This window comes from Miniopterus natalensis, chromosome 19, assembly GCF_054644295.1.
Source record: "Miniopterus natalensis isolate mMinNat1 chromosome 19, mMinNat1.hap1, whole genome shotgun sequence".
NCBI classification, from domain to species: domain Eukaryota; kingdom Metazoa; phylum Chordata; class Mammalia; order Chiroptera; family Miniopteridae; genus Miniopterus; species Miniopterus natalensis.
The window spans coordinates 15,744,470-15,767,461 of NC_142099.1; the positions used below are offsets into that span (position 1 = coordinate 15,744,470).

The 22,992-nt window shown below is 39.4% G+C and overlaps 1 protein-coding gene across 4 annotated transcripts; it reads right to left on the reverse strand.

Annotated features, from left to right (window-relative positions):
• Window positions 1–1,715: 1,715 nt before the first annotated feature.
• On the reverse strand, window positions 1,716–21,857 carry VAMP4 (vesicle associated membrane protein 4). 4 transcript variants are annotated; one of them, XM_087828274.1, is made up of 8 exons: window positions 21,757–21,857; window positions 18,836–18,959; window positions 16,364–16,410; window positions 13,455–13,505; window positions 11,393–11,493; window positions 10,404–10,539; window positions 7,457–7,508; window positions 1,716–3,623 (listed from the first exon to the last, which is right to left on the reverse strand). In XM_087828274.1, the coding sequence occupies exons 2-7, from the start codon at window positions 18,899–18,901 to the stop codon at window positions 7,463–7,465; spliced, it is 447 nt and encodes a 148-aa protein (XP_087684400.1). In that variant the 5' UTR covers window positions 18,902–18,959; window positions 21,757–21,857; the 3' UTR covers window positions 1,716–3,623; window positions 7,457–7,462. The 4 variants fall into 4 exon arrangements, with proteins under 4 accessions (XP_087684400.1, XP_016077083.1, XP_016077081.1 ...); XM_016221597.2 differs by lacking the exon at window positions 21,757–21,857 and adding an exon at window positions 20,693–21,142 and having other exon boundaries at window positions 10,404–10,483; window positions 11,439–11,493; XM_016221595.2 differs by lacking the exon at window positions 21,757–21,857 and adding an exon at window positions 20,693–21,142.
• Between the last annotated feature and the right edge of the window lie 1,135 nt (window positions 21,858–22,992).

Sequence of the window (22,992 nt, forward strand, 5' to 3'; positions counted from 1 at the left end):
GATACCCTCTAGGCCCATCCATGTTGTTGCAAATGCCAAGATTTTGTTCTTTTTTATGGCGGAGTAATATTCCATTATATATGTACCACTCTCCTTAATCCATTTGTCAATGGACACTTGGGTTGTTTCTGTATCTTGACTACTGTAAATGATGCTGTAGTGAACATAAGAGGTGCATAGATCTTTTTGAATTAGTGTTTTAGATTTCTCTGGATAAATACCCAGAAGTGGAATTTCTGGGTTCTATGTGCTAGTTTTAATTTTATGAGGAGTCTCCATACTGTTTTCCATTGTGGCTGCACCAATTTACAATCCCACCAACAGTGCATGAGGGTTCCCTTTTCTCATCCTCGCCAACACCTGATTTATTGATTATAGCCATGGGTGTGAGGTGATACCTCATTGTGGTTTCAATTTCCGTTTCCCTGATGATCAGTGATGTTGAACATCTTTCACGTCTATTGGCCATTTGTATATCTTTGGAGAAATGTCTGTTCAGGGCCTCTGACCACTTTTTAATTGGATTACTTTTTGGTGTTAGGTTTTATGAGTTCCTTACACATTTTGGATATTAACCCCTTATCAGGTGAAATCATTGGCAAATATCTTCTCCCATTCAGTAGGCTCTTTTTTATGGTTTCTTTCGCTGTGCAAAACCTATTAATTTGATGTAGTCCCATTGGTTTACTTTTTCTTTTGTTCCCCTTGTCTGGAGAGACATATCTAAAAAAATATATATTGCTAAGAGCAATGTCAGAGAGTTTACTGCCAGTTTTCTTCTAGGAACTTTATGATTTCAGGCCTTACATTTATGTCTTTAATCCATTTTGAGCTTATTCTTGTATATGGGATAAGTGATCCAGTTTTATTATCTGGCATGTATCTGTCCTTGTAACTTTTTTTTTTATGTCACCTTTCTGAATTATGGAGGCCATGTCTTCTTGCACCTTATTGGGGATGTCGAGGTACTCTAAAAATTCACTGAGCTCTTGTAGCACATCATTTTCAAAATATGGTCTTTGCATCCGCAGGATAGTTCATTCAACAACTACTTGAGCACTCAATAGGACACTCACTGCTGCGGTGAGTGGTTTGGGATGCATCAGAACAAAAGAGACAAAAATCTTCTCATTAAATTTATATTTGGATGAGGGGAGAAAGACAATAAAAAAAACTAGGTACTGCGAAATGTTAGAAGTGTTAAATGTTCTGGAGAAACAGAGCGGTAAGGTAATTAGATGTTGTGCTCAGGGGAGACCACTGAGAAGGTGAAATCTGATCAGACTGGAAGGATGCTTGGGAACTGTTCTCGCAGCTACCCTGAGAAGGCGCTCAGCAGACCGGCCCGGCAGGTGCAAGGCGCCCACGGCAGGAGCAGGCCTGTCGTGTTTGATGAGCGGCAAGAGGCCCAGAGAGGCTGCGGCACAGTGCGTAAGGGACAGAAGACTGGCAAAGAGGTCACAGCACAACTAGCATCAATCTGAACACAGTCTTATGTTTTTGATTTTAAGAAGGTTCGTGTCTCCAAGGTTACCGCAATCAAGGTTACCACAACACCAACCATTTCACGGGTCTCAGGATTAATCAGCGCTGAGAAAGCTGGAACGACGAACTAATCCGGCAGCACTAGTGCGAAGCTCTCACGGGGCACGTCCGCCACCAGGGTTCCCGGCAGGAATATATTTAAACGCAAAGAGAACTATTTATATACAATATTGTCATATAAACATTTCCTTTATTTTTTGTGGTTAAAATTTAAAAAAATAAGTTTATAATTTTATTTTTTAATATTTCTTTAAAAGTTGCATACTTTATTAAAAGAAAACAGTGGAAATCTGGATTCTTCTTGAGAAATAACCTTCATCTTTACTGAAAGGTATGGAGAAACAGAGTTCTGTACCAACTAATAGAAAATTAACCACCGATGAGTCTAGTTCCAAACCGAGAAAAATGACATATACACGTTAGGACTGATTCTGTCCATTCAGTTAAAATATTTCCAGTGCTGAACTATATCCACTACTGAAATTCTAAAAATGCTCATTTTCCTGGGTATCCTATTTTGTCAAAAGATTTAGTATTTACTATGTTATTTACATTAATTGACATTTACAAAGAGTGGAGAGATGGGGGACAACACTCTAAAGTATGTAAGGCCTTTCTCTCTCCTTAAATGTTCTTAGTGAACTGAAAATTTAGCCATTACATTTAGATTTTCATAACCTGCAGGTGTCTGAGTCTCCCTAAATCTGTTTCCTCCCTTCAAAATTCTTTCTACTCGAAACAGAACATTTTTGCTTGTTAGTGCTAATCCTGCAGAATTTTTTTAAAAAAAGATTCTATGTTTCATACATTTGAGTTAAAATGACCAAAAAACCCCTATATAGGATCATTCCCCCCTATAAATACTGGTGTTTTCTATGAACCTATTTCAAATTGAGGGTGATAGTTACATATATTTGTATGTGCAGTGCACAAGTTCTGTAGAACCTCTGACTTCGTTATGAAGCTTCCTCAACTCAACAGAGGATTTATTTTTACTCTGACCAGTCTAAACAACACAGGGAGGTTGGCAGATTGTAATAAAGTTAACGTATTTTACTGTTCTCAAAACAGACTGAGAGTGACGGTGACCCTAGCGTTTGATCACCCAGGCTCCTGACCTTACACTTATTACTGCAGCTGATTTGACTCTTGATTGTTCGACATGTGTCTTCCAGGGGATGATCAGGTGCAAAAACAGCAAATTCTCAGCAGCTGACTTTGCTTCCTTTAGCACTCCTGGTACAGGACTAGTGGGAGTTAAAGAGAAGAGCTACGAGCAAATCAGGCAGTGAGTTCCCTGTGGGTTGCTCTTACTCCCCTCAGGACTGGTCCCTCCTTCCTGGAGGCTGACTGAGGGGGACGGGACCATGGCTTGTGGAGATGGTGGACACTTCCAAAAACTACAATGACATTCTCCAATAATTTTATTATCTCGTTTCATGGTGCCATACTACTGTGCTTTTCACACCATTTAAAAGTCCCATTTCCATAATTCAAATGCCAAGAAATTACTACACATTCCCTTATACAGTCAAAAATAGATTTACTGGAATGTTTTTAGTCACAGCTGAAGGCAGTAGTGTTCATGACACTTAGCTTGTGGGAACTGCAAAGCAACTGTAATGTGAGAAGCCTCTTGCGAATAGTGATGGAATGGCTGGCTACACAGGCTTCCTGACCCCCTACCTGAACGCAAGAGTGCATGTCCTTATGCCATTAAAGACACGGTAGGAAATCTCCTATCAAAGTTGAACTACAGACACAAATAGTGAACTGGCAAGCATCTCGGTTCAAATTAGATCCTTGGAATGGGGGAAAACAGACGCTGGCTGTCTTGGCCTTGAACATAATTATTAAAAGCACATTTTGCTAGAAAGAAAAATGATACTGGATATTCTCAATGCTCCAGTTTGAAGTGATACTTGCCTCTCAGTTTCTTGAAAAAGAAGTTTTGAAAGTTATATACATAAGTTTCATTTAAATTATACAGCAATCTTTTATTATTATTATTGTCCCAGACGTTGTTTAATGAAGATCTCCGTCATCAAATCAAGTGCGGTATTTCACAACTGTAAGAACTGCAAGAGAAACACGAAGAAGGACCATATAAAAATCTGACCCACATGCCATGCTAGAAACAACAGTCCTACGTGCAGTTGTGTCCACTCTGGAAGCAGGTAATGAGGACTGACCTCTGGGCTGAAGGGAAAGATAACGAGTGGGAATGGAGAAGCTAAACCATTACAAATGCACCTGAACGTCTAACGCTGGCATTTTGATCAAACGGATTATGGCAGAACCTTAACATACAGCTGCTAAAATATTTAAAAAATATTCAGTAACATGAGAAAATATTTATAATATATTAATAAAAAATTATATGTATATCTTAGTTTTTGAAAAACATGTTTATATGTTAACAGCAAAAGACTTGACATATATATAAAAGTTACAGTAACAGTAGCTAGCTCTGTGTGGAAAGATCACAGCTGAACTCTATTTTCTTCTTAATGCTATTCCACATTTTCCAATTGTCCCTGACAAGGAGAAAGTCCTGAGACATTCTATATTAAATCACAGCAGGGTGGAAGGGACAGAGGAGACAGGCTAAACAGTTGATAGTGGTGGGCAGTTTAGACTTCAAGACCCAGGACCTGGTTCTTTTCTGGCTAGCACTTGGCTCAACAAAGTCTTTCTCTGTGAAAAGCTTTCAGCCGTGAAAGTTTTTCATTTAACGTATCTTGTCAGTAGCAGAATTCGATCTTTCCAAGGATCAGAAAGGACAGAACTCTCTGGAGATGAGTGTGGTGCCCACACCTTTATGGGGCCAGGAAGGGTAATCCCTCAACAAAAGTCCGTAAGAGGCTGTGTGAGACATGAACCATGTGTGGGGGGGTTCCCTCATCTGACTGGTGAGTTATGAGGGACACTCTCGAGTCAGCTTTATTATTATTATTATTCTGTTTTTCACCAGGACCTTTGTTTTTCATTTTTTCTAATAACTGAGCTTACAGTGACATCTCGTGGCCATCTGATGCAATTACAGCTCAGAAATTATGATGCTTATTTTCACTTCGAAGAGCTGCTCCTTCTGGCCTCTCAGGGGTGTTTCCAGGTGACAAGAAACCTTTGCAGAAGTGTCTACTCAATGTCTTAGATATGCAGCTGTCTCACAGGGTCCCCAACAAAAAACCATATCCCCTGTTTCAGGCTTAGAAGGAATATTTCTTGCTTGTCTGGTACACACAAAGGCTTGTTCACCTGAGTACTCGAGGCCCCCTGAACACTGTGTGGTGCCCAGGCTCCTCTGAATCATGTAAGAGAGGAGCCACCAACCTAGGAGCTGCACTCACAAGTAGCACATTTCAGACCCCAAACAATTCCTTGGTCTTGGTTGATCAAGAACAAAATTTTTAAATCATGGGAAATCAAAACCCCCAAACATCCTTCAGCCCCTCTGCAGGAACCCAGGCCAGTGCTGATGTATAAGAAATATGGGCGGGGCTGAACCGTGCATGTTATCTAAAAGGGTCCCTGAAAGATTTCAAAGAAAATTTCTCTTTACAAAAGGGGAAATTAAGCTTATGAGGCCCATGTGCTACGTTAAAATTACACGGGAAGCAGGAAGCACTGTCAAATAAAAAATAACTTGTGTTTGCACGCATACATTATTGCCATTAAAACAAATGTTCTTTTTTAGAAACTATGTAACATTTCCAAGAATCTACCATGTCCTGATATTTTCATTTGGAATTCTAGTTATTTTAAAATGTGTGTTGCAGAGAAAAGCACATTTCTTCGTCAGTTGTGTTGTATCAGACCTTTGACCATGTAATTTTGGTCTCTGTCATTTACACAGGGTACTTTTACTCTGATACCTTTTGCAGGTAAGCTTTATCTTCAGAGAAATTTCTGGAACAGATATCCTTGAAAGATTTCTTTACGACCCTGCTAGAAGGTCCTTTCCAGGTACTTCCTGTGAATCTCATGCAGCCAAGCTGGAGGGACCTGACTCCTGGACCCACATCCCCACTTTAATAGGGAGAATCCACCTGGATGATCTGCACACCTGTCTCCGACAGGGAAGAAAACTGCTTCCGCCCGAGTCTGGACCAGGCCAGTGCATACCTTCAACACTGAACTTGACTATGCAGAATTCTCACACTTAGCTTATAACCGCTATAGTCACCTTGTCCTTAGGAGCGCTGACCATTCTGATCCTGCTGCCCCAAGCTGGTCAACTCCCCTGTGTTTTAGACCGCTGGTTTTAGTTACTATTGTCACTAGAAAGATACGGATCTAGATGTACATATTCACTGCAACGGTTACCCTTACTCAGTCATGGAAGGCTAATTCCTTAATCAGAATTTCACAATCCCTCACAGTTGCTGGAAATCTGCCTGGAAAAGAGGATGGCAAATACACTCTTGGGCGAGCTCTTGTTTCCTGGCGGGATGCTGCCTCCCATGAGCACAGGACTAAGAATCTGTTACCTTAGGTAACATCACTAGTGATGCTGCTGTCTCCCTGAAGCACAGCAAAGAGCCAGTCCCTCCAGGACAGCAGACCTGTCCTCTCCATCCAGCCCTGATGCTGGTGTTTAGACTTCATGCCCAGGACCTGGTCCTTTGCTGGCTAGCACTTGGCTCAACAAACCCTTTCTCTGTGAAAACCTTTTGGTCTTGGCAGGTTTTCTGTTTACCACCACAGTGTATGGTTGAATCTTGGTATCTGCAGTAGTTACGTTCTATACAGTCACCACAAACACTGAATCAGTGTTTCCCATTGTTCCTATGGGAAATACAGGGTTAAAGTCCTACGAGCCCCTGGGCATATTTTGTCAACAGATCAATTCATAACCTTGTGTTATGTGCATTTCTGTTGAAAGACTCCCTATGTAATATATGCTGTTGAATCATTAACACTGAATTCATGGCCGAGAGCACAGTAACTGAGGCCTAACTGAAGCCTAGTGAACAGCCGATTTTCTTCTGACCGCCCATCACAGTCTTCCTGCATGCAGCAACATGGATGGGCGTCAGCACTGCACATGGGGGCCATGTTAGACAGCAAGACCACCAACGAAACGCACATGTATGAGAAACGTGGCACTCACTGGACTTTGAAGGACACTCGTTTACTCTACGAGAGCAAAACCAGAAGGCAGGGCATGGCCTCGTCAGACATCAGCTAGGAACGTGAGCTCAGGTACTCAGACTTTCACTGTTCTGAATACAATGACTGTGAATGCAACACAAGTACTGATGTGGGTTACAAATCACTGTTTGCTAGCAGGTGAATTCGCAAACCCGAATCCACCAATATGAGTGAGGATCGACTCAATTTCTTTGCAACAAAACTCTTTTCTCTTTAGATAGAATTATTACCATGGAATTTTTCAAATGATTATTTTGAGACACTTTCCAAATCTCCATAAAGTCCCTGAAAACATAGGGAAAGAGGCTTTGGAGAAAAGGAGATATAAAAAATGATCTTACTTTAAAAATAATATTAAGGATATTAATGACTGAAATCAACCTCAAATCGAAAACAGAAACAACAAAAAATTCATCTGGAGAACTTATCTAGATTTGTCCTTCAAACACGATACTAAGAAACGCAAGCTGCCATTTCTGAATGTTAGTAACAACCAGCAGGTGAGTGCCACAGCCCTGGTGCAACAGGAGCCGTATCTGTCCTCAAACAAAGCACTTAGCCCTGTGTTTGCATATGATTTAGGAGCATTTTCAGAGATCACAGAGTCTAGGCAAAGAGCTCTTGACTCCAGTCAGAAATCAGAACTCAATCCTGACAGTCATACCAGGTCAACTGAAAACAAATTAAAAAGGGAATTAAAATGAACCCCAGAACAAATGATACTCCCCCAAATTAATAACCCATAAATACTTACTGATGATCACCAACAAAAGGATGACTGCAACCAAGGCCATGATGGCTTTAATCTACAACACACAAAAGGCAGAAGGGTATTAGTATCAATGCTGACTTTATTCACACGATTGTCTGTTCTGTTAGTACCATAGGCTACTAACTCATCAGTGAGCAGGCTCATCCCTTTAGAGGCTTTCAACTATTTTTTCAAATGAACTTGCTGGCTATTTGTATCTTTTTGTTAACAGTCAGGGTTCCCCAAATTTGAGCATTTTGCTTGCCTGGATTTTTCTGTTCAAGGCTCACTGCCCAGTGGACAGTAATCAAAGTCTCCATGGACCTGGACTTCTGATTTCTTGCACTTATTTCTAATAGTAGACCAGGAAAAGTACGGGATTTTAGCAGCTCTTTAAAAAGCATCAGGACAGGATAAACAGCTCCGCCATCCAACACAAATGATTTCACACACACACAGTACAAGGCAGCAAATAGCACTATTCTCAAAGGAGATGAGAATTCTGTGAGTTTGGGCTCCCCTTACTTTCTTCCTGGCAGTTTTATCTGTTTTGAGGAAGGGAATTTAGAGTCTCCATGAATAATCTTGTGTAATAAATAATGTGGCTGAAAGCATTCTCTGTGTCCATTTCACAGTTGCGGAGAATACGTAAGATTAGTTCTTAGTGAGCTAATATTTTAAGTTCACATTTCTCTCTCTAATGTCATATTCATTTAATCCTAGAACACATAAATTATAAATTGATTTGATTTTCCTGATGAATTCAAATGAAAGTCTTATTTTCATCAAAGATTTTCACAGATGATCAATTAAAGATGGTTCAGTTGGAAAAAAAGATACCCAGTTATTGTAAACACATGAACATTCTGTGAGTATCACAAATGGCAACCAGGAGTAGCCAATGAAGCAGAACTACTGGTGACACTGCAGTGGTCTCACATCCATGACAAGAACAAAGTGACCAAGAGAGCACAGGGAAGCTCTGCAATCCAGACACCAGGTACTTGTTATTATTATTATGATAACCAAAAACTGTAGAGGCAGACTCAGGTCAGATGGATACTGGAAGTACATTATCAGTACCTGTCTGCGTCCGCATTTCACTATAAACTAAAGTACTTTAGGGACAAAGTGATTCAGAGAATATATGGGTTCTTTGCTTTTTATTTAACCTAAAAACATTTCTAGAGTAATTTGGAATTTTATGGCCATTTTTCAACTTTACCCATACATACAACAACTTGCCCTGCTAATATGTGCTAGGCTTAGAGCATTTAAATGGAAACACCAATATCACTATAAAACATCTCAATAGATAGTTTCTTCCCTTAGGTCTCTAACACTGTCAGGAATGTGTACAACCAAAAATGGCAGTGATGTGACATGTGTGTCTAAAGCACTTTTCTTCCAAGTGACATGGACAAAAATCTTTTTACCACCAGATGCATAAGAGCCTCCAGGATGCTTAAGACAGTGTCAGTGATTCTCCCTCCCCACCCACTGGAGAATTCTGTTCACTTATTTATTTTTAAAGTCAGGTGTACTGAGATACACTTCATAGAAATAAAATTCACCCTTTTAAAGTTCATATTGATGGGTTTTGACAAATATGTAGTTGTCAACCACCAGCACAATCAAATACAAGACATTTCTAGCATTCCACAAAGTTCCTTCATGCTCTGCTGTGGTCTATCTCCATCCTCTACCCTGACCCAATGGCGACCTCTGACCTGCTTTCTGTCTCTGTGTCCCTCCTCTAAGCCCTTCTAAATAATTTTGAACTCAATCCAGCAAATGGTAGTGACAGAGACTACTTTAAATATCATTTTAAAATTAATTCAACTTCCCCCTTAAAAGCTTACTATTCCTCTGATCTTAACCCCATAAAATACAAAATCTTTAGACAGCGCTGAGAAAAGCTAGGCAATGCACACTCTGACCACCTTTCCAGGGCTAGGTGAATGGGTGTGTGTGTGGGGAGAGATGGTGAGGGTTCTTCCAAATTAGTCTCTGAAATAGAAAACTTCTATAGAAATAGAAATTTAAAGAAAATAGGAAATTTAAATTCTAGATAAGAGGAGCAATGGGACATATTTCTTTCCTATGTTCTACTTCTGAAAGTAAGAGGTCTCGACAGGCAGGCAGACAAAAATAAGTAAATCCAATGCAAATCTTGGAAGAAATCCTTAGTGTATGTGAAAGTGAAATTTAGAAACTTATTGCCAAACTTGAAAATGAGAGACTAAAAACAATGGGTTTATGTCTAAGATTTCACCACCACCAAAAATGATACACAGAATCAGGAGGAAAGGGAAAAGATTTGCTCATATTTATAAACTCTCAAAAAAAATCTCCTGTTTAATGACTAGCAGCCATACTTGATTTAAGAAGTAAATTCATTTCTACAAAGTGTTTTGCAGGAATATATTAGTACATAATAATCCTCATTTTTTCTTTGTTAAAATTTTCTTTTCTTTCTTATTTCTCTAGAATGAGTGAAATTTTTTTCTTAGCCACATCTGCCATATCCTGACACATAAAATGCTTTTTTCTCCCTTTCAAAAAAATTATTTTTAGTTTTCATTTTTAAAAATATCTGTATATAATGCTATAGGCGGCTCCAAAAGGTACTAATAATAAATTCTAAGAAAAATTAATATTTGTTTTAAGCTTAGAGGTAGCTAAATTATTAATAAAATGTGGTAACTGTCTATGAAGAAATCCATGAAAACCACCTTTTAGGCATTGCTCAAATCCATTAATTATTTCTGTCCCCAAGCCATTAACCATTCAACAAACATTTACTGAGTTTCCACCCGCCCCAGGTTCAGAAGACACCACGGAAAGCGAGTGTCTGTCCTCACGGAGCTTGTAGTTGAGGGGCCCTGCCCCTCCTGACTCTGGACAGCATGCGAGCGCTGCCACCCTTTCCACGGCTTCATTTACTCACCTTGCACCCACGCCACCACATCTGCCGCCGGAGCTGTTTGGATCTGTTGCTGAAAGCGGTTGCGTTATCCGATAAGCTTTCTGTATCACACAGAGGATGGAGACAAGGATTAGACGACATAACGGGATTCTTTTATCTAGTTACACAAAGACAAGGAAGTATTAATTTCTACTTCTATAAATTTATTCCCTTTAAGCATGAAAACAACACCCTCCCTTTCCTCCACCCACAAACTGTGACATTCTGCATTGTAAAAAAAAAAAAAAATCACTGCAGGTCAGTTTGCTTAATCCATTTTCACAATAAGATTAAGAGAGGTCTTTCCAGCGCCTCAAGCTTTCGAACAAACAGGAATTCTGGTAAGAAAATATTCTTTAAAAATTCAAGTACTTGGCACGTCTATAGAAAAAAATCAACAGGTGGAGGTTCTATTCTTAGAAGACTCCAAAAGTGACTGGTTTAGAAGCAAAACTATGAATTTTAAAAGTGGTTAAATAAGCTTTCTGCTTACACAAGTCTATCAAGGACTAGTCAGATACTGAGCCACTCATCGTTGAAACAATATCTGAATACTTAGTATGTGCCAGGAACTATTACAGGCACAGAGACAGACATCTGCAAGTAAAGAAAGGTTACTAAGTTACCAAAGAAGAAATAAAATGATCAGGCATATTTGAAGTAAATGTGATTAGACCCCTCCTCCTGGAGCTCATGAAAAATACAAAGCACATCAAGAAAAAAGAAAAAACTGCACTATGACCCCTCAACAATGAATTTTTAAATTTTCCATTCTCAACTGATCACCTGAAGAAATAATACAACAACAAGATGATTCAAAGTAAAGGGAGCTAAAGTGAAAATGTTAAAGTCGTCAGCTAAGAACCAAATACTGTTTTCCTAAGTCAAAGCTCCTAAACTTCGGCTAGAAAAATGGGAGAAGTACACTATTGAAACAGGTTAATATGGAGAAATATGTGAAATGTTTGTACCTGATTTGTCCTGAAGTTCATCTAGTCTCTCCCCTCTTTCAATTACCTTTGTGATATTTTCTTGCATGACATCAATAACTTCATCCACCTGGTTCTGAACACTAGTTTTAAAAAAAGATTAAAAACGTTTATTTTCCTTTTGAGAATTTTATAATTTTTAAAACTATGAAATGTTAAAGTTTAAGGTATTATAGCAATTAATGCCTCCGGTAATGAAAGACGACATGATAGAAATAAAAGTAACATTGAACTTAAGCGTTAGTTTCAGCCCTGTTTCTGCAAATGAAAGGGGCTGTCAGAATGCTCAGGAACTGCAGCATTTAGTCAAACAGCTTGACTCTGGCCAATCAGCTTCATTTTCTTTTCAGCAGGGAGCTGAGGCATCACACGGACACAGCTGTAACCTCAGTGTGCTGTACAGTTCACACACTAGGACTACCAAAGGAGTTGGCCCAGGTATGTTAGAAGCTCATGAAAATACTTGGTTTCCCAAATGGAAATGTAAGGTTTGCTCTAGGCCACTGATGCTCAATGGGCAAAACTCTTCCTGGTTCATCAGTTTTCTCTTAAACAGAGTTTAAGGCAACTGGCAACACCTGGGAAGGTTTGAAGCCCCCCCCCCCCAATGGAGCAACGAGGAAAAACTTTGTTGTTCTTCAAAATAAAAATAGGATTTCCTTTTATGTCAGCCGATGAGGGCCTGTTCTATCCAAATTTCAGGCTGTCCAATGAAGGTTTAATATAAATTCAAAAATTTAATAACTGGTTTCCAGCTGCCTTCTCTCACTCCGGAGACCACTAACACAGACTTCCATGTTTAATATTTTAACTGTCTAGTTTTCCTGTTGCTCTACTCATTAGGCAAAAAAACCTTATATTAATTTGTGAAATAAGGCATGGTGATGCCTTGATTCTAGGCTTTTGAGACCCTGTGCAGAGGCCCAGCTATGCAGTGACTGAGCTCCTGCCCCATGGGAAACGTGAGATGACAGATGTGTCTTGCTTTAGACTACTAAATTCAGGGCAATCTGTTACACAGCAACAGAAAATGAAAACATCCTATACTCCAATTTGTTGGTACCCTGGTTCTATATTTCAGAATCCATGAGCTAGGATTAGACTAAATGTGGACATTTTTCTTCACAGCAATAGCTACCTGACTATACTCCAAGTATCTCACCAAAAATATGATTCCCCATTACAGTACCCTTCCCATGAGGGGCCATGTATGCTCAGAATCAGGGCAGCCTATCCCTCCTCAGCTGGAACCTGAGCCATTCAGTTTTTCCTCCAGTTAGTCTGTGAGGCCTGGTCAGTTTCCATGGCTACTTCATGGCTCCATCCATTCCTTCTCCCTTCTGTCGGGACTCGTACTTTCTAACATTAGCTACAGTCACTACAGCATTATCCATCATCTGCCACCAACAATACACAGAACAAAGGCTTTAAACTGAAATTGGCCATAAAACTTAGATCAGTATATGGGTTAGAATAAGTAACAAATATGAAAAAAATTCTGGAAGTATACAAAAAGACAACTGTACTTCAAAAAACTAAACCTATTACATTGCTTTTGTTATTCTGAAAATGAGGCTCAAGCTATAGATTTAAAACCAAAATAGATCCTGAGATTGTGCTAAATAAGTGGATTTGATATAAGGTAATCAAGTTAAGAAAAACCATGAACCAGGAATTGCATTTCTCTAGCTATGATTCAGAGGTAGCTTTGTGAAAATAAAAATTACTGGGTTTTTTAAACCCAGCAGTTATATTTTGTCTATATCAGGACTCAGCAAATTTTTTCTATAAAGGGCCAGGTAGATAAAAGCTATTTTAGATTTTGTGGGCATAAGGTCTCTGTCACAACTACTCAGATCTGCCATTGTGGTTTGAAAGCAGCCCTAGATAATAAGAAAGCAAATAGGCAGACTGTATTCCAATAAAACTTTATTTACAAGCACAGGTGGCTGCCAGATATGGCTCACAGGCTATAGTTTGCCCACCTATGGTCCACGGAGAATAATGATAATCATTTAAACAAATGAGTGTCTCAAAAACTTACTGCTTAATTTTATCATTTCTAGGTCCAAATCTTGGTCCAGATGGTCCCCTTCTGAAAACAAAATACCCAGTACACATGAATAATGAGAGCATTAAAAAAACAAAGACAAAAACAGAAAATACACTCAGTCAAGGTGAATTCTAAATAGTCATTTACCATAAAGAACCACATTTTACTGGTATTGCTGGAACTGAATGGTATGTAATCATGTCTCAATTAACCTAATTCTTCTGAATATAACTTTCAGAGAAATTAGGATTTATGTTGTCCTTAGTTACACACAGGATGTTCTAATGATTAATCTTTGAAATACCATAACAATGAAAGTGCCAGTGAGTATGAATAGCTTTATGATCAATTATAGAAAACTAAAAGTACAATTCACCTTGAATTTGGGCTATAATGAAATGCTGATTATCAGGGATGGATGCCGAGAAAAATCCATTCAAAACACTAAAAATTTACGTATGCTTTTTGATTACTCATCTTAAACTTAACAATATGGCTAAAGAGAAATGCGGGAGTATATGAAAATATCAACATATTATTATTTCTCTCTTATAGTCAAATGTTGTATCACTTTAACAAATCCATTTTAAAATTCTGGAAATAAAAACACTTTTAGATATTTTAAGTCTTCTTCTGATGATAGAGAATAAGGTATAAACTATAAAACTCAAAAGAAAATGGGTTTTGTACTAATTAAACACTAATTCCCCAGTCCCCATTCCTCCCAGCCCCTGGCAGCCTCTATTTTATGTCTCTATGAATTTAACTACTCTAGGGACCTCATTTAAGTGGATCATGTAAAATGTATCCTTTTGTGACCAGCTTCTTTCACTCAGCATAATGTCATTCATCCATGTTGTAGCCCTGTCAGAATGTCCTTCCTTTTTAAGACTAATAGTCCACTGTACGTATATATCACATTTTGTTTCTCTCCATCCACTGATGGACACTTTGGTTGCTTCTAACTTTTGGCTATTGTGAATATTGCTGCTATAAACATGGGTGTTGATTAATTTTTAAAAATTATTTCAAGAACTTTACTTGATGTATCTCCCTTTCAACCCGCAGACAAAACTGCAGGGTGTAGCAGTTGCATTGTGGACAAGTGTGTTGGTGTTGCCAGGTCCTTTGGAAGATGCACAGCATGATTTGGGAGTGAACCTCCAGTGACAACTATTGCCTGAAGAGTTAGTGATTCTCACAGGGTGTCTAAACTACATTCAGGTAATCACTCATTTAACCAAAGCATCTGGCCTGCTATCCAACACTGAGTTCCTTTTAACAGGTAGTTATTGCTGTAGACTAAGGCTTCTTACCGTAATCAGTAATGTCAGCAATTAGCTTTGTGACTCTATGGAAATCTTGTCACTTGTAGGAAATTATCTTCCCACTTCATCTGACCTTCCTGCAAAAAATGATACTATTTCCTGTAATTGGATTCATTTTGTTTATTGCTTCATGGTTGTTAATTACTTTTTAGAAATGTTTTTATTTAGGGGGAAAAAGCCTCTACAAAAAACTTCACAACATCATAACAAAGGGGGAAGTAGATGTTTTCTCTTAGGCATGTCTCTACATTAATCTTGAGTAAACTGCAACAGCACATCATCCTTCCTGACTCTGTAAATACAAACCCAGGCTTGTAGGAGATCCCTTTCTAAACATAAATGTGAAGGATTGATCAGGTCAATTAATTCTGACAAAGTATTAAGGCAATTCAATGGGGAAAGAATAATCTTTTCATCAAATGGTGGCAGCACAATTGGATAGCAATATGCAAAAAATAAAAAACAAAAAATTCCTTGACTTAACCATATATGACAATTAATTTAAAATATATAATAGACCTAAATGTAAAAGCCAAAACTATAAAGCTCCTAGAAAAAAAAGAAAATCTTAGTGACACTAGATTTGGAAAAGGATTCTTAAATAAGCAAAAAATAACTTTTAAAAAATTAATAAATTTATTTCATCAGAACTTTGATTCTTTGAAAGATACTGCTGCGAAATGAAAGATTTAGCTGCAAATTGGGAGGAAATATTTGTAAAACATCTCTGACAAAGAATTTGTTTCTTAAAAAGATCTTATATAAATAGCTCTTAATAAGACAAATTTAAAATTGGGCAAAAGATTTTAACGTATAACTCATCAAAAAAGACATGAAGATGAAAAATATGCACATAAAAGATGTTTGACCTAATTTATGATTAGAGAAATGCAAATTAAAACCTAATGGGATACCACTACACACCCACAAGAATGGCTAACATGAAAGAGTGCTGGTGGGGATCAAGAGCAACTGGAACTCTCATGTGATACTGGTGGAATATAAAATGGGACATCACTTTGGAAAATAACTGTATACACACCAACCAGTCTATACCTAGATATTTACCCAAAAGAAAAGAAAGCAGATGTCCACACAAAAAACTTGTACAGAAATGTTTATAGCAGCCTTTTTTATAATAGCTGAAAACTAGAACTACCCCCCAAACAGCCATCAATAAGTGAATGAATGAATTGCAGGATATTAATACAATGGAACACTAATCAGAAATAAAAAGAAACAAACTTGATATATGTGACAGCATGGATGAATCTCAAAATAATTATGCAGAGTGAATGAAGCCAGTAAAAAAAAAGAGGCATAATGTATGGTTTCACTTATAAAAAAATTCTACAAAATACAAACTACAGTGGTAGAAAGCAGGTCGGTGGTTGCCTGGGGATTGGGAGAGTGAGAGACTACCCCGGGGCACGAGGAAACTTCTGACGTGATGGTGCTGTTTAGTATCTGATTTTGGTGATGACTTCACAGGTGTAGAGTACATAGGTCATAACCCATATAGCATACTTTATATATCAATTACATCCCAATAAAGCTGTTCAAAAAACTTACAGAAAAAAGTCCTCTTCTTCATCTGAATCATCTTCCAAAAGGTTTCTCTGTCGACAAAAAAAAAAAAAAAAAGAGAGAGAAAATGAAGTTTTCAGATTCCTGGTCAGGAGAGTAATAAGACAAGTTCTGTCCTGGGGAAATTTCTGAACTCCAGGCTTCCAGGGGGAAGAGTAATTACATGTGCCTCACTGGAAGCTGAAAGGTCTAGCACCACAATGGCAGACTTTCTAAAGAAAATGCTTCTAACAGCAGAATCCTGTAACTGACCACAGGGCAGAAAGGTCTCTGAAGCGGGAGTGGAGTAAGGACAGCGGGCAGTCGGGAGAAGCCAAGTGCCTTCTCTTCCTTCTGCTTTCCAGCTGCTCTCTAACCAGCTTTCATTGAACAGAGATGCTTGGGCATCTCCCATGTGCTGGGCACTGTTCTAAGGACCAAGCACCAGCTCTGAACAGCACAGACAAGGTCTGAGATCTCACAGAAAAATATCTGATGATAAATGCTATGCAGAGAATTAAAACAGTGATGGGATAGAAAGGGACAGGGTGACTAAGTGAGATTAGGCTGTCAAGGAAAATCACTCTCAAGGGTGAAATTGAAGCTGAGATCCAATGGGTAACAAAGAGCCAACCAAAGATCAGGGTGAAGAGCATTCATGGCCAGCAGAGGGACCAGCTAGTGCAGAAAAAGTCCCAATGGATTAGTGACCATGATAACTGTGAACAGCTTAATTTCTCCTTTTAAAGACAAAAACTATACATTCAACATTTTCCAGCCAACATCTGTTTACAAGAAATTCCCCTAAAACACATGTCAAGTAAGAGATGAAAAAAAGAGGTGGGAGAGAGACGTCAGCAAATTCTAACAAAAAGGATGTTAGAGTTAGCAATGTTAATAAAAGAGGAATTTTAGGACAAAGGCATTACACAATAAATAAAAAGATTTTATAATGATAAGATGCACAGTTCACCAAGAAGATTTAACAACAATGAATGTAACAATATAGCTTCAGAATATATTAAGCAAAAGCTACTTAAATTACATTCAAAATTGTAGGGCAGAGTTAGCATACTGTTCAGAGATGGAGAAACTAAGACAAAAAAGAAATAATACAGAACCTTGTACTCAGCAAATTTTATTTTCAAACATCCAAGGAAAGGATAAGCCTCAAAAGAATTTTAATAAATTCCAAAACCTACAGAGGTCGCATTCTCTGGGCAGAATGCAATGGAAATGAGAACAAATAACAAAAGGAAATTTTAAAACGCTTTTCTTCTAATTAACACATTAAAATGTAAATGGAAGTTTAACAGACTAGTTACAAATGAATGATTCTGGGACATTACAGAACAAAACCGCAGGGTATGTCGCAGTACTTAAAGGAAAATGTGATCTTAAATGCACTTATTTATGAAATCACAAAGACTGACAGTATATCAAATAGTATTTAACTCTTAAGATGGGTAAGTTACTCCTAAGCAACATACAACCCCAGGAGTCTTAAAGATAAAGATTAACGGATTTGATTACATAAACATTTAAAATATGAAGAACATAAGACATCATAAACAAGGTTAAATGGTAAGTAACAGATTGGACAGAAATAAAATCTGCAACGTACTTTTGGACCAAAGGTCTAATATCTATATTATATAAAAAGCTCTGACAAACCAGTAAGAAAAAGACACATTACAGAAAATCATCAAAGGAGAGGAATTGACAATTCCCAATAAAAGAATAGCCAATGACCACATGAAAAGATGTTCAAAGTCAATAATATTCAGGGAGATGCTTTAATTCCTCAACAAATATTTCTGGAATGCTAGTCTGGCTAATAACTAACGGATAATCATTACCTTTATGATAGTTTATTTGCCTTAGAGGGTGATGATACTAAAGATGAAGTGTTTGTATTATAGCTGTACATTGAGAAACATATGAAAACCAGTATTTTTATACCCATTCATTGAACAAACACTAGTGCTAGAAATACAATATCAAAAAAAGATAATGGAATACAATGAGGTACCACTAGATAAATGAACAAGTGTTGGTGAGAAGAAATTGGCGGTGAGATGTGTGGAGAAACGGGAACATACATATATTGCTGGTGGGAAGGTAAAAGCTGTGCAGCCACTTTGGGAAACAGTTTGGCAGTTCTTCAAAACACTGAACACGGGGCAATTCTATTAGAGGAATTCAGAAATTCCACTCCTAGGTGTTTACCAAGATAAATGAAAACGTGTGTTCACACAAAAACTTGTACATGAATGTTCATAGCAGTGGTATTACTCGTAATAGCCAAAAAGTGGTAATAACCCCAAATGTTTGTCAACCGATGAATGGATAAACAAAATGTGGTACGTCCATATAACAGAGTATTATTCAGCAAAGAAAGGAATGAAGTTTTTACAAAGGGAATGAAAACGTATTTTTAGTCTTTTTTTTTTTTAAAGCCTAAGATTCTGAACTTACCCTTTCACTTTTCACAGAACCAGTGACATCGTCATCATTTAGGTGGCGCTTGAACTTGGGAGGCATGTTTTTTTTTCACTCTAGAAGTACTCTTCTACTTCCCGGCAGAATAAGTACTTACCACCTTAAAGAGAAAATAGGTTTCATCAGATCTGAAACTCTGGGGTATAAGGTAAAGTACTTACAATAGAGTACAAGGCCCTATGTGAAGGGGTCTCCTTCACTTCTCTGACTTCAAGTACTCTCTTCTCACTTGCTCCTTTCCAGGGACCTCCACAGTAGGCTCAATACACAAGGAATAGTAAAAACCGTAAGACACTAGATGTAACTTTCTTAGGAGAACATGTGGAGGAAATAAGTGCATGAAAAAGCAGACTGTACAGGGGGAAAATGCAGGAGGTGCTTCCCTGAAAGTGAGACATTGAATATCTTAGGATTTTAACTTGGAGTCAGAAAACAGCAGAACACTTCTAGTGCTCACTTTAGGTTAGTTGCTTGAACAATGATTCAGTTCCCTCATCTGTAAAATAGTGCTTTCCAGCCCTGGCTGGTACGGCTCAGTTGGTTGGGCATTGTCCCATGCACCGAAAGGCTGACAGTTCAATTCCCGGTCAGGGCACATGCCTGGGTTTCAGGCTCAATCCCTTGTAGGGGCGTGGAGGCAGCTGACCAAAGCTTAGCTCTCACAGTAATGTTTTTCTCTCTCCCTTCCTCTCTCTCTAAAAATCAATAAAAATATTTAAAAAAAAATAGTGCTTTCTAGGCTTCTGCATGGAGTTGGGATGGCCTAATCAGATAATACATGCAAAAAAGTTCTATAAACTCTAACATCCTGTTCTGAAGCTAATAGCACTGGGTGTGCCAAGAAAAGGGATGTTTGGTAAGAACTGTTCAACAAATCCAGTTTTGTTTTGTTTTTCTTACAGTAAGTCTCACTTCCTTTTATGTGCTAATATGCATTGTGATTTTTTTCCCAGAAAAATGCTTCAGTCTGCAACATACATTTTTCTTGAGTAAAAGCTGACACATGCAGATATGAGTTTTCAGTATCTTGGACTAGAGGACAGATGAATAATGAGACTAGTTAAGGAGTACCCAAAGTTTTACTGTGTGCTGGGCACTGTGCTCAGGGATTTATGTGTGTTTCCTGTTACTCCTCTGAAATAGGCATTAAAAACTAAAAGAAAGCTAAGGCTTAGTAAAGATAAGAAATTAATAGTGTTAGTCACTCTGCTCACTGAAATAGCAGAAACATAGGCCTCAATCAATGGCTGTGAGTGATCAGTTATATTTATTCAGTTAGTGGCCCATCAGGTTACACAGCTGTGTTCTAGAAAGACCACCTCCCTATAACAACCCTTTGGTTTCTTCCACATGAGGAAACCAAAGATGATTTTCAAATTAGGTATAGCTGGACATTGGTTTGTTGGTTAATGGTATGCAGTAAAAAAATAAACAAGTCCAGAGTCCAGTTTCATAAATCAAGTAAAAGTAATATTTTAAGTTGGCTTCCTGTCAAAACTAATTGATAGACACTTTCTTTTGATAAGAAATGCTTCTGAACCAGACACTTAACCACGTGTAAGAAAAAACAAACGCTTGCAACCTGAGTAAACAACTCTAGAGTCAACAATATTTCTGTCCCACACATCTGGCACATTTTATTTCTCTAGCCTTGATTTCAGAATAATTTGCTCATGCAGAAATGTCACAGAACCCCTGGGGGGGGGAAACCCACAAATGACAAAGGAAGCAACTAAAGAACTGAGCTTTTCATTATTCCTGTATTTTGTTTGCATGTTAAACCCCACAAAGGGGCTACCTGAACCTCCCAAAGCAAGTAACAGGCAGACTTACATAACATCTTTATGAGACATACAGTGAAGCTACAAGCTTAATGGTGAGCAAGACCCACGTTCAGGATCAGCCTCAGGAAGGCAAGAAACCAGCATCTGACCAACAGAAAAGCCATCAGCAAAGCAGCAGGCAGATTCATGAACTACGCATCATGAACCACAGGGCAACTGGTATCTGTACCAAACGACTCGTAGAAAAAAAACATGCTTAGAAATTAGACTTATATATATTCTACCTAAGATGATCTCTGCAAAACCGCGTATGCATTCAGGTATCTGTGTCTAGGTATACATGTAAATAAGAGAATTCATGATGTATTTCATCATGGAGGGCAGAACAGCGATGTACAATTCACCTAAAAAAAAGTCATTACCGTCTGCTTCTTATGCCATCCTCCTACGTTTACAATGTCATGTATGTATTTTTGCAAGAGGCAGTACTTTCTCTGTTTAGGGCCTTTACATATAACACACTTCTAGCCTGTCGTTTAATAAACGTTGGCAAAAAGTAACGAGAAACCCTGTTTCATTTCGCGCAAGGCTGGCACCCCGGCGGAGGCTTCCCTGTCCCGGCCTCCCCTCCCTTTCGGACGCCTCTTCCCCTTCTCCCGTCCGCAGGCGAGGCTGGTGCGGCTTCCGGGAAACCGGTGACTTGAACTGGACACAGCCAGGAGATGCTGCCATTCACATAACCTCCCAGACTTTAGGCATCGAGCCTTTGAAATCCCGACCCAAGCCCGGCCCTCCAGCCGGCGGCTCCCCCTCCTCCCCCAGCTGTCGCACCAGGTCCGCTCCTAACTCTGGTCCTTCCCGCCCCGCGACACCCGCTGCCTCCGCGCTCCTCCCGCCCGCACACCCGTCCCCGTCGCCCTTCCTCAGAGCGCCCCGGCCCGACCCCTGCCTCCTCCCGCTCGGGGCTCCCTCCCGGGCCCCCAGGCCGGGCCCGCAGCCCGGCGCGGACGTTGCGGAGCCCAGGCGTCGTCTCCATTTCTTTCCTCCTCACCACCCACCACCGCCCTCCCCCGCTCCTCCCTCCCCCGCCCGAGACCAGGCGGGCTGCCGTACCTGGGTCTCCCGGGGAGGTCTCGGGCGGCGACGGGAAGGAGCAGGGAGAGGAGCAAGAGGACGGAGAGCGGAGGCGGTGGGCGTCCAGCCGGCGTCGGCCGCTCCGCCGCAGCTGCGCCCCGGCTCATCGAGCCCATCTGCGCTCCGCAGCCTGGCTCCCAGCGAAGGGGGCGGGGCCAGGGAGGGGGCGGGGCCAGGCCACATTGATCGTCGAAGGAGTCGATTCCCCGCTCTGCTTGTTATCGGGTATTTCCCTGCTTTGGTAGCCAATTAGTGTTTTCGCCAATTACAACCTCAGCCCTTCTTACACAACAACTTAAGGCAATATGATTATTGAGCTCTGCTGGCATGCCATTGAATAGTTTCTATGAATAAAGCAATTTTTAAACCATAATTATTTAGTTCTGCCAACCATTTTGGTATAATTGCATAGAGGAAGAGTGATGTAAGCCCCACCCTTTAATCACCTGAACAAAGCTCCTTTACCATGCCCAACATTTCTGAAAGCTTAGAAAGTGTCATTTTACAGTTAGTATAAATCAGATAATACCAATAAGCCTGAAAGAATATAAACAACACTGGACTTAGAGTCAGAACGGTGTTCCAGTCTCACCAACTTGAATTATTTGTTCTTGGAGGACAGCAAACACTGTTTACCATATTTGTATTCCCAGATTTTAACAGAATACCTGTCACATATCTGATGGATGCATTTATTCACTTCGATATATTACTATCTTTAGCAAGATATTGAAGTTGTATCTTGGGTGGAGCACCTAAATGATTTTTATTTATTAAATGCTGTTTTAAACTTCTTTTTGGTGGCAGAAAAATATTTTGCTATGGGCCTAGGATAGAGAACATACAATCAAATGGGATGCATGAGATGTTCGTGGTAGATGTGTCCCGTGCTAGAATTTAGGAGAAAAACAACTTGCTTTGCAGGTTCCCCGCCCTCCCTTTTCCTGCAAAGGAACTGAAGCTTATAATTAAATGATGGAGAAAACATTGTAATCTTCCCCAGTACCCAGGGTGCAGAAAACAAAGTCATGATCAAAAAGGGACCTTGTAGACGACCTCGTGTAGAAGTCCAATGCAACAGGCACAGGCCATTGCCCTTGGCAACATTCCCTCATCTTCCCTGGCTTTTTAATTTCAAACTGTTATTGCCCACTGGCTCCGTTGACTAAAGGCAAACAACTTGCCATTTGTGCTATGCCCTTAGCTTTCCCCATA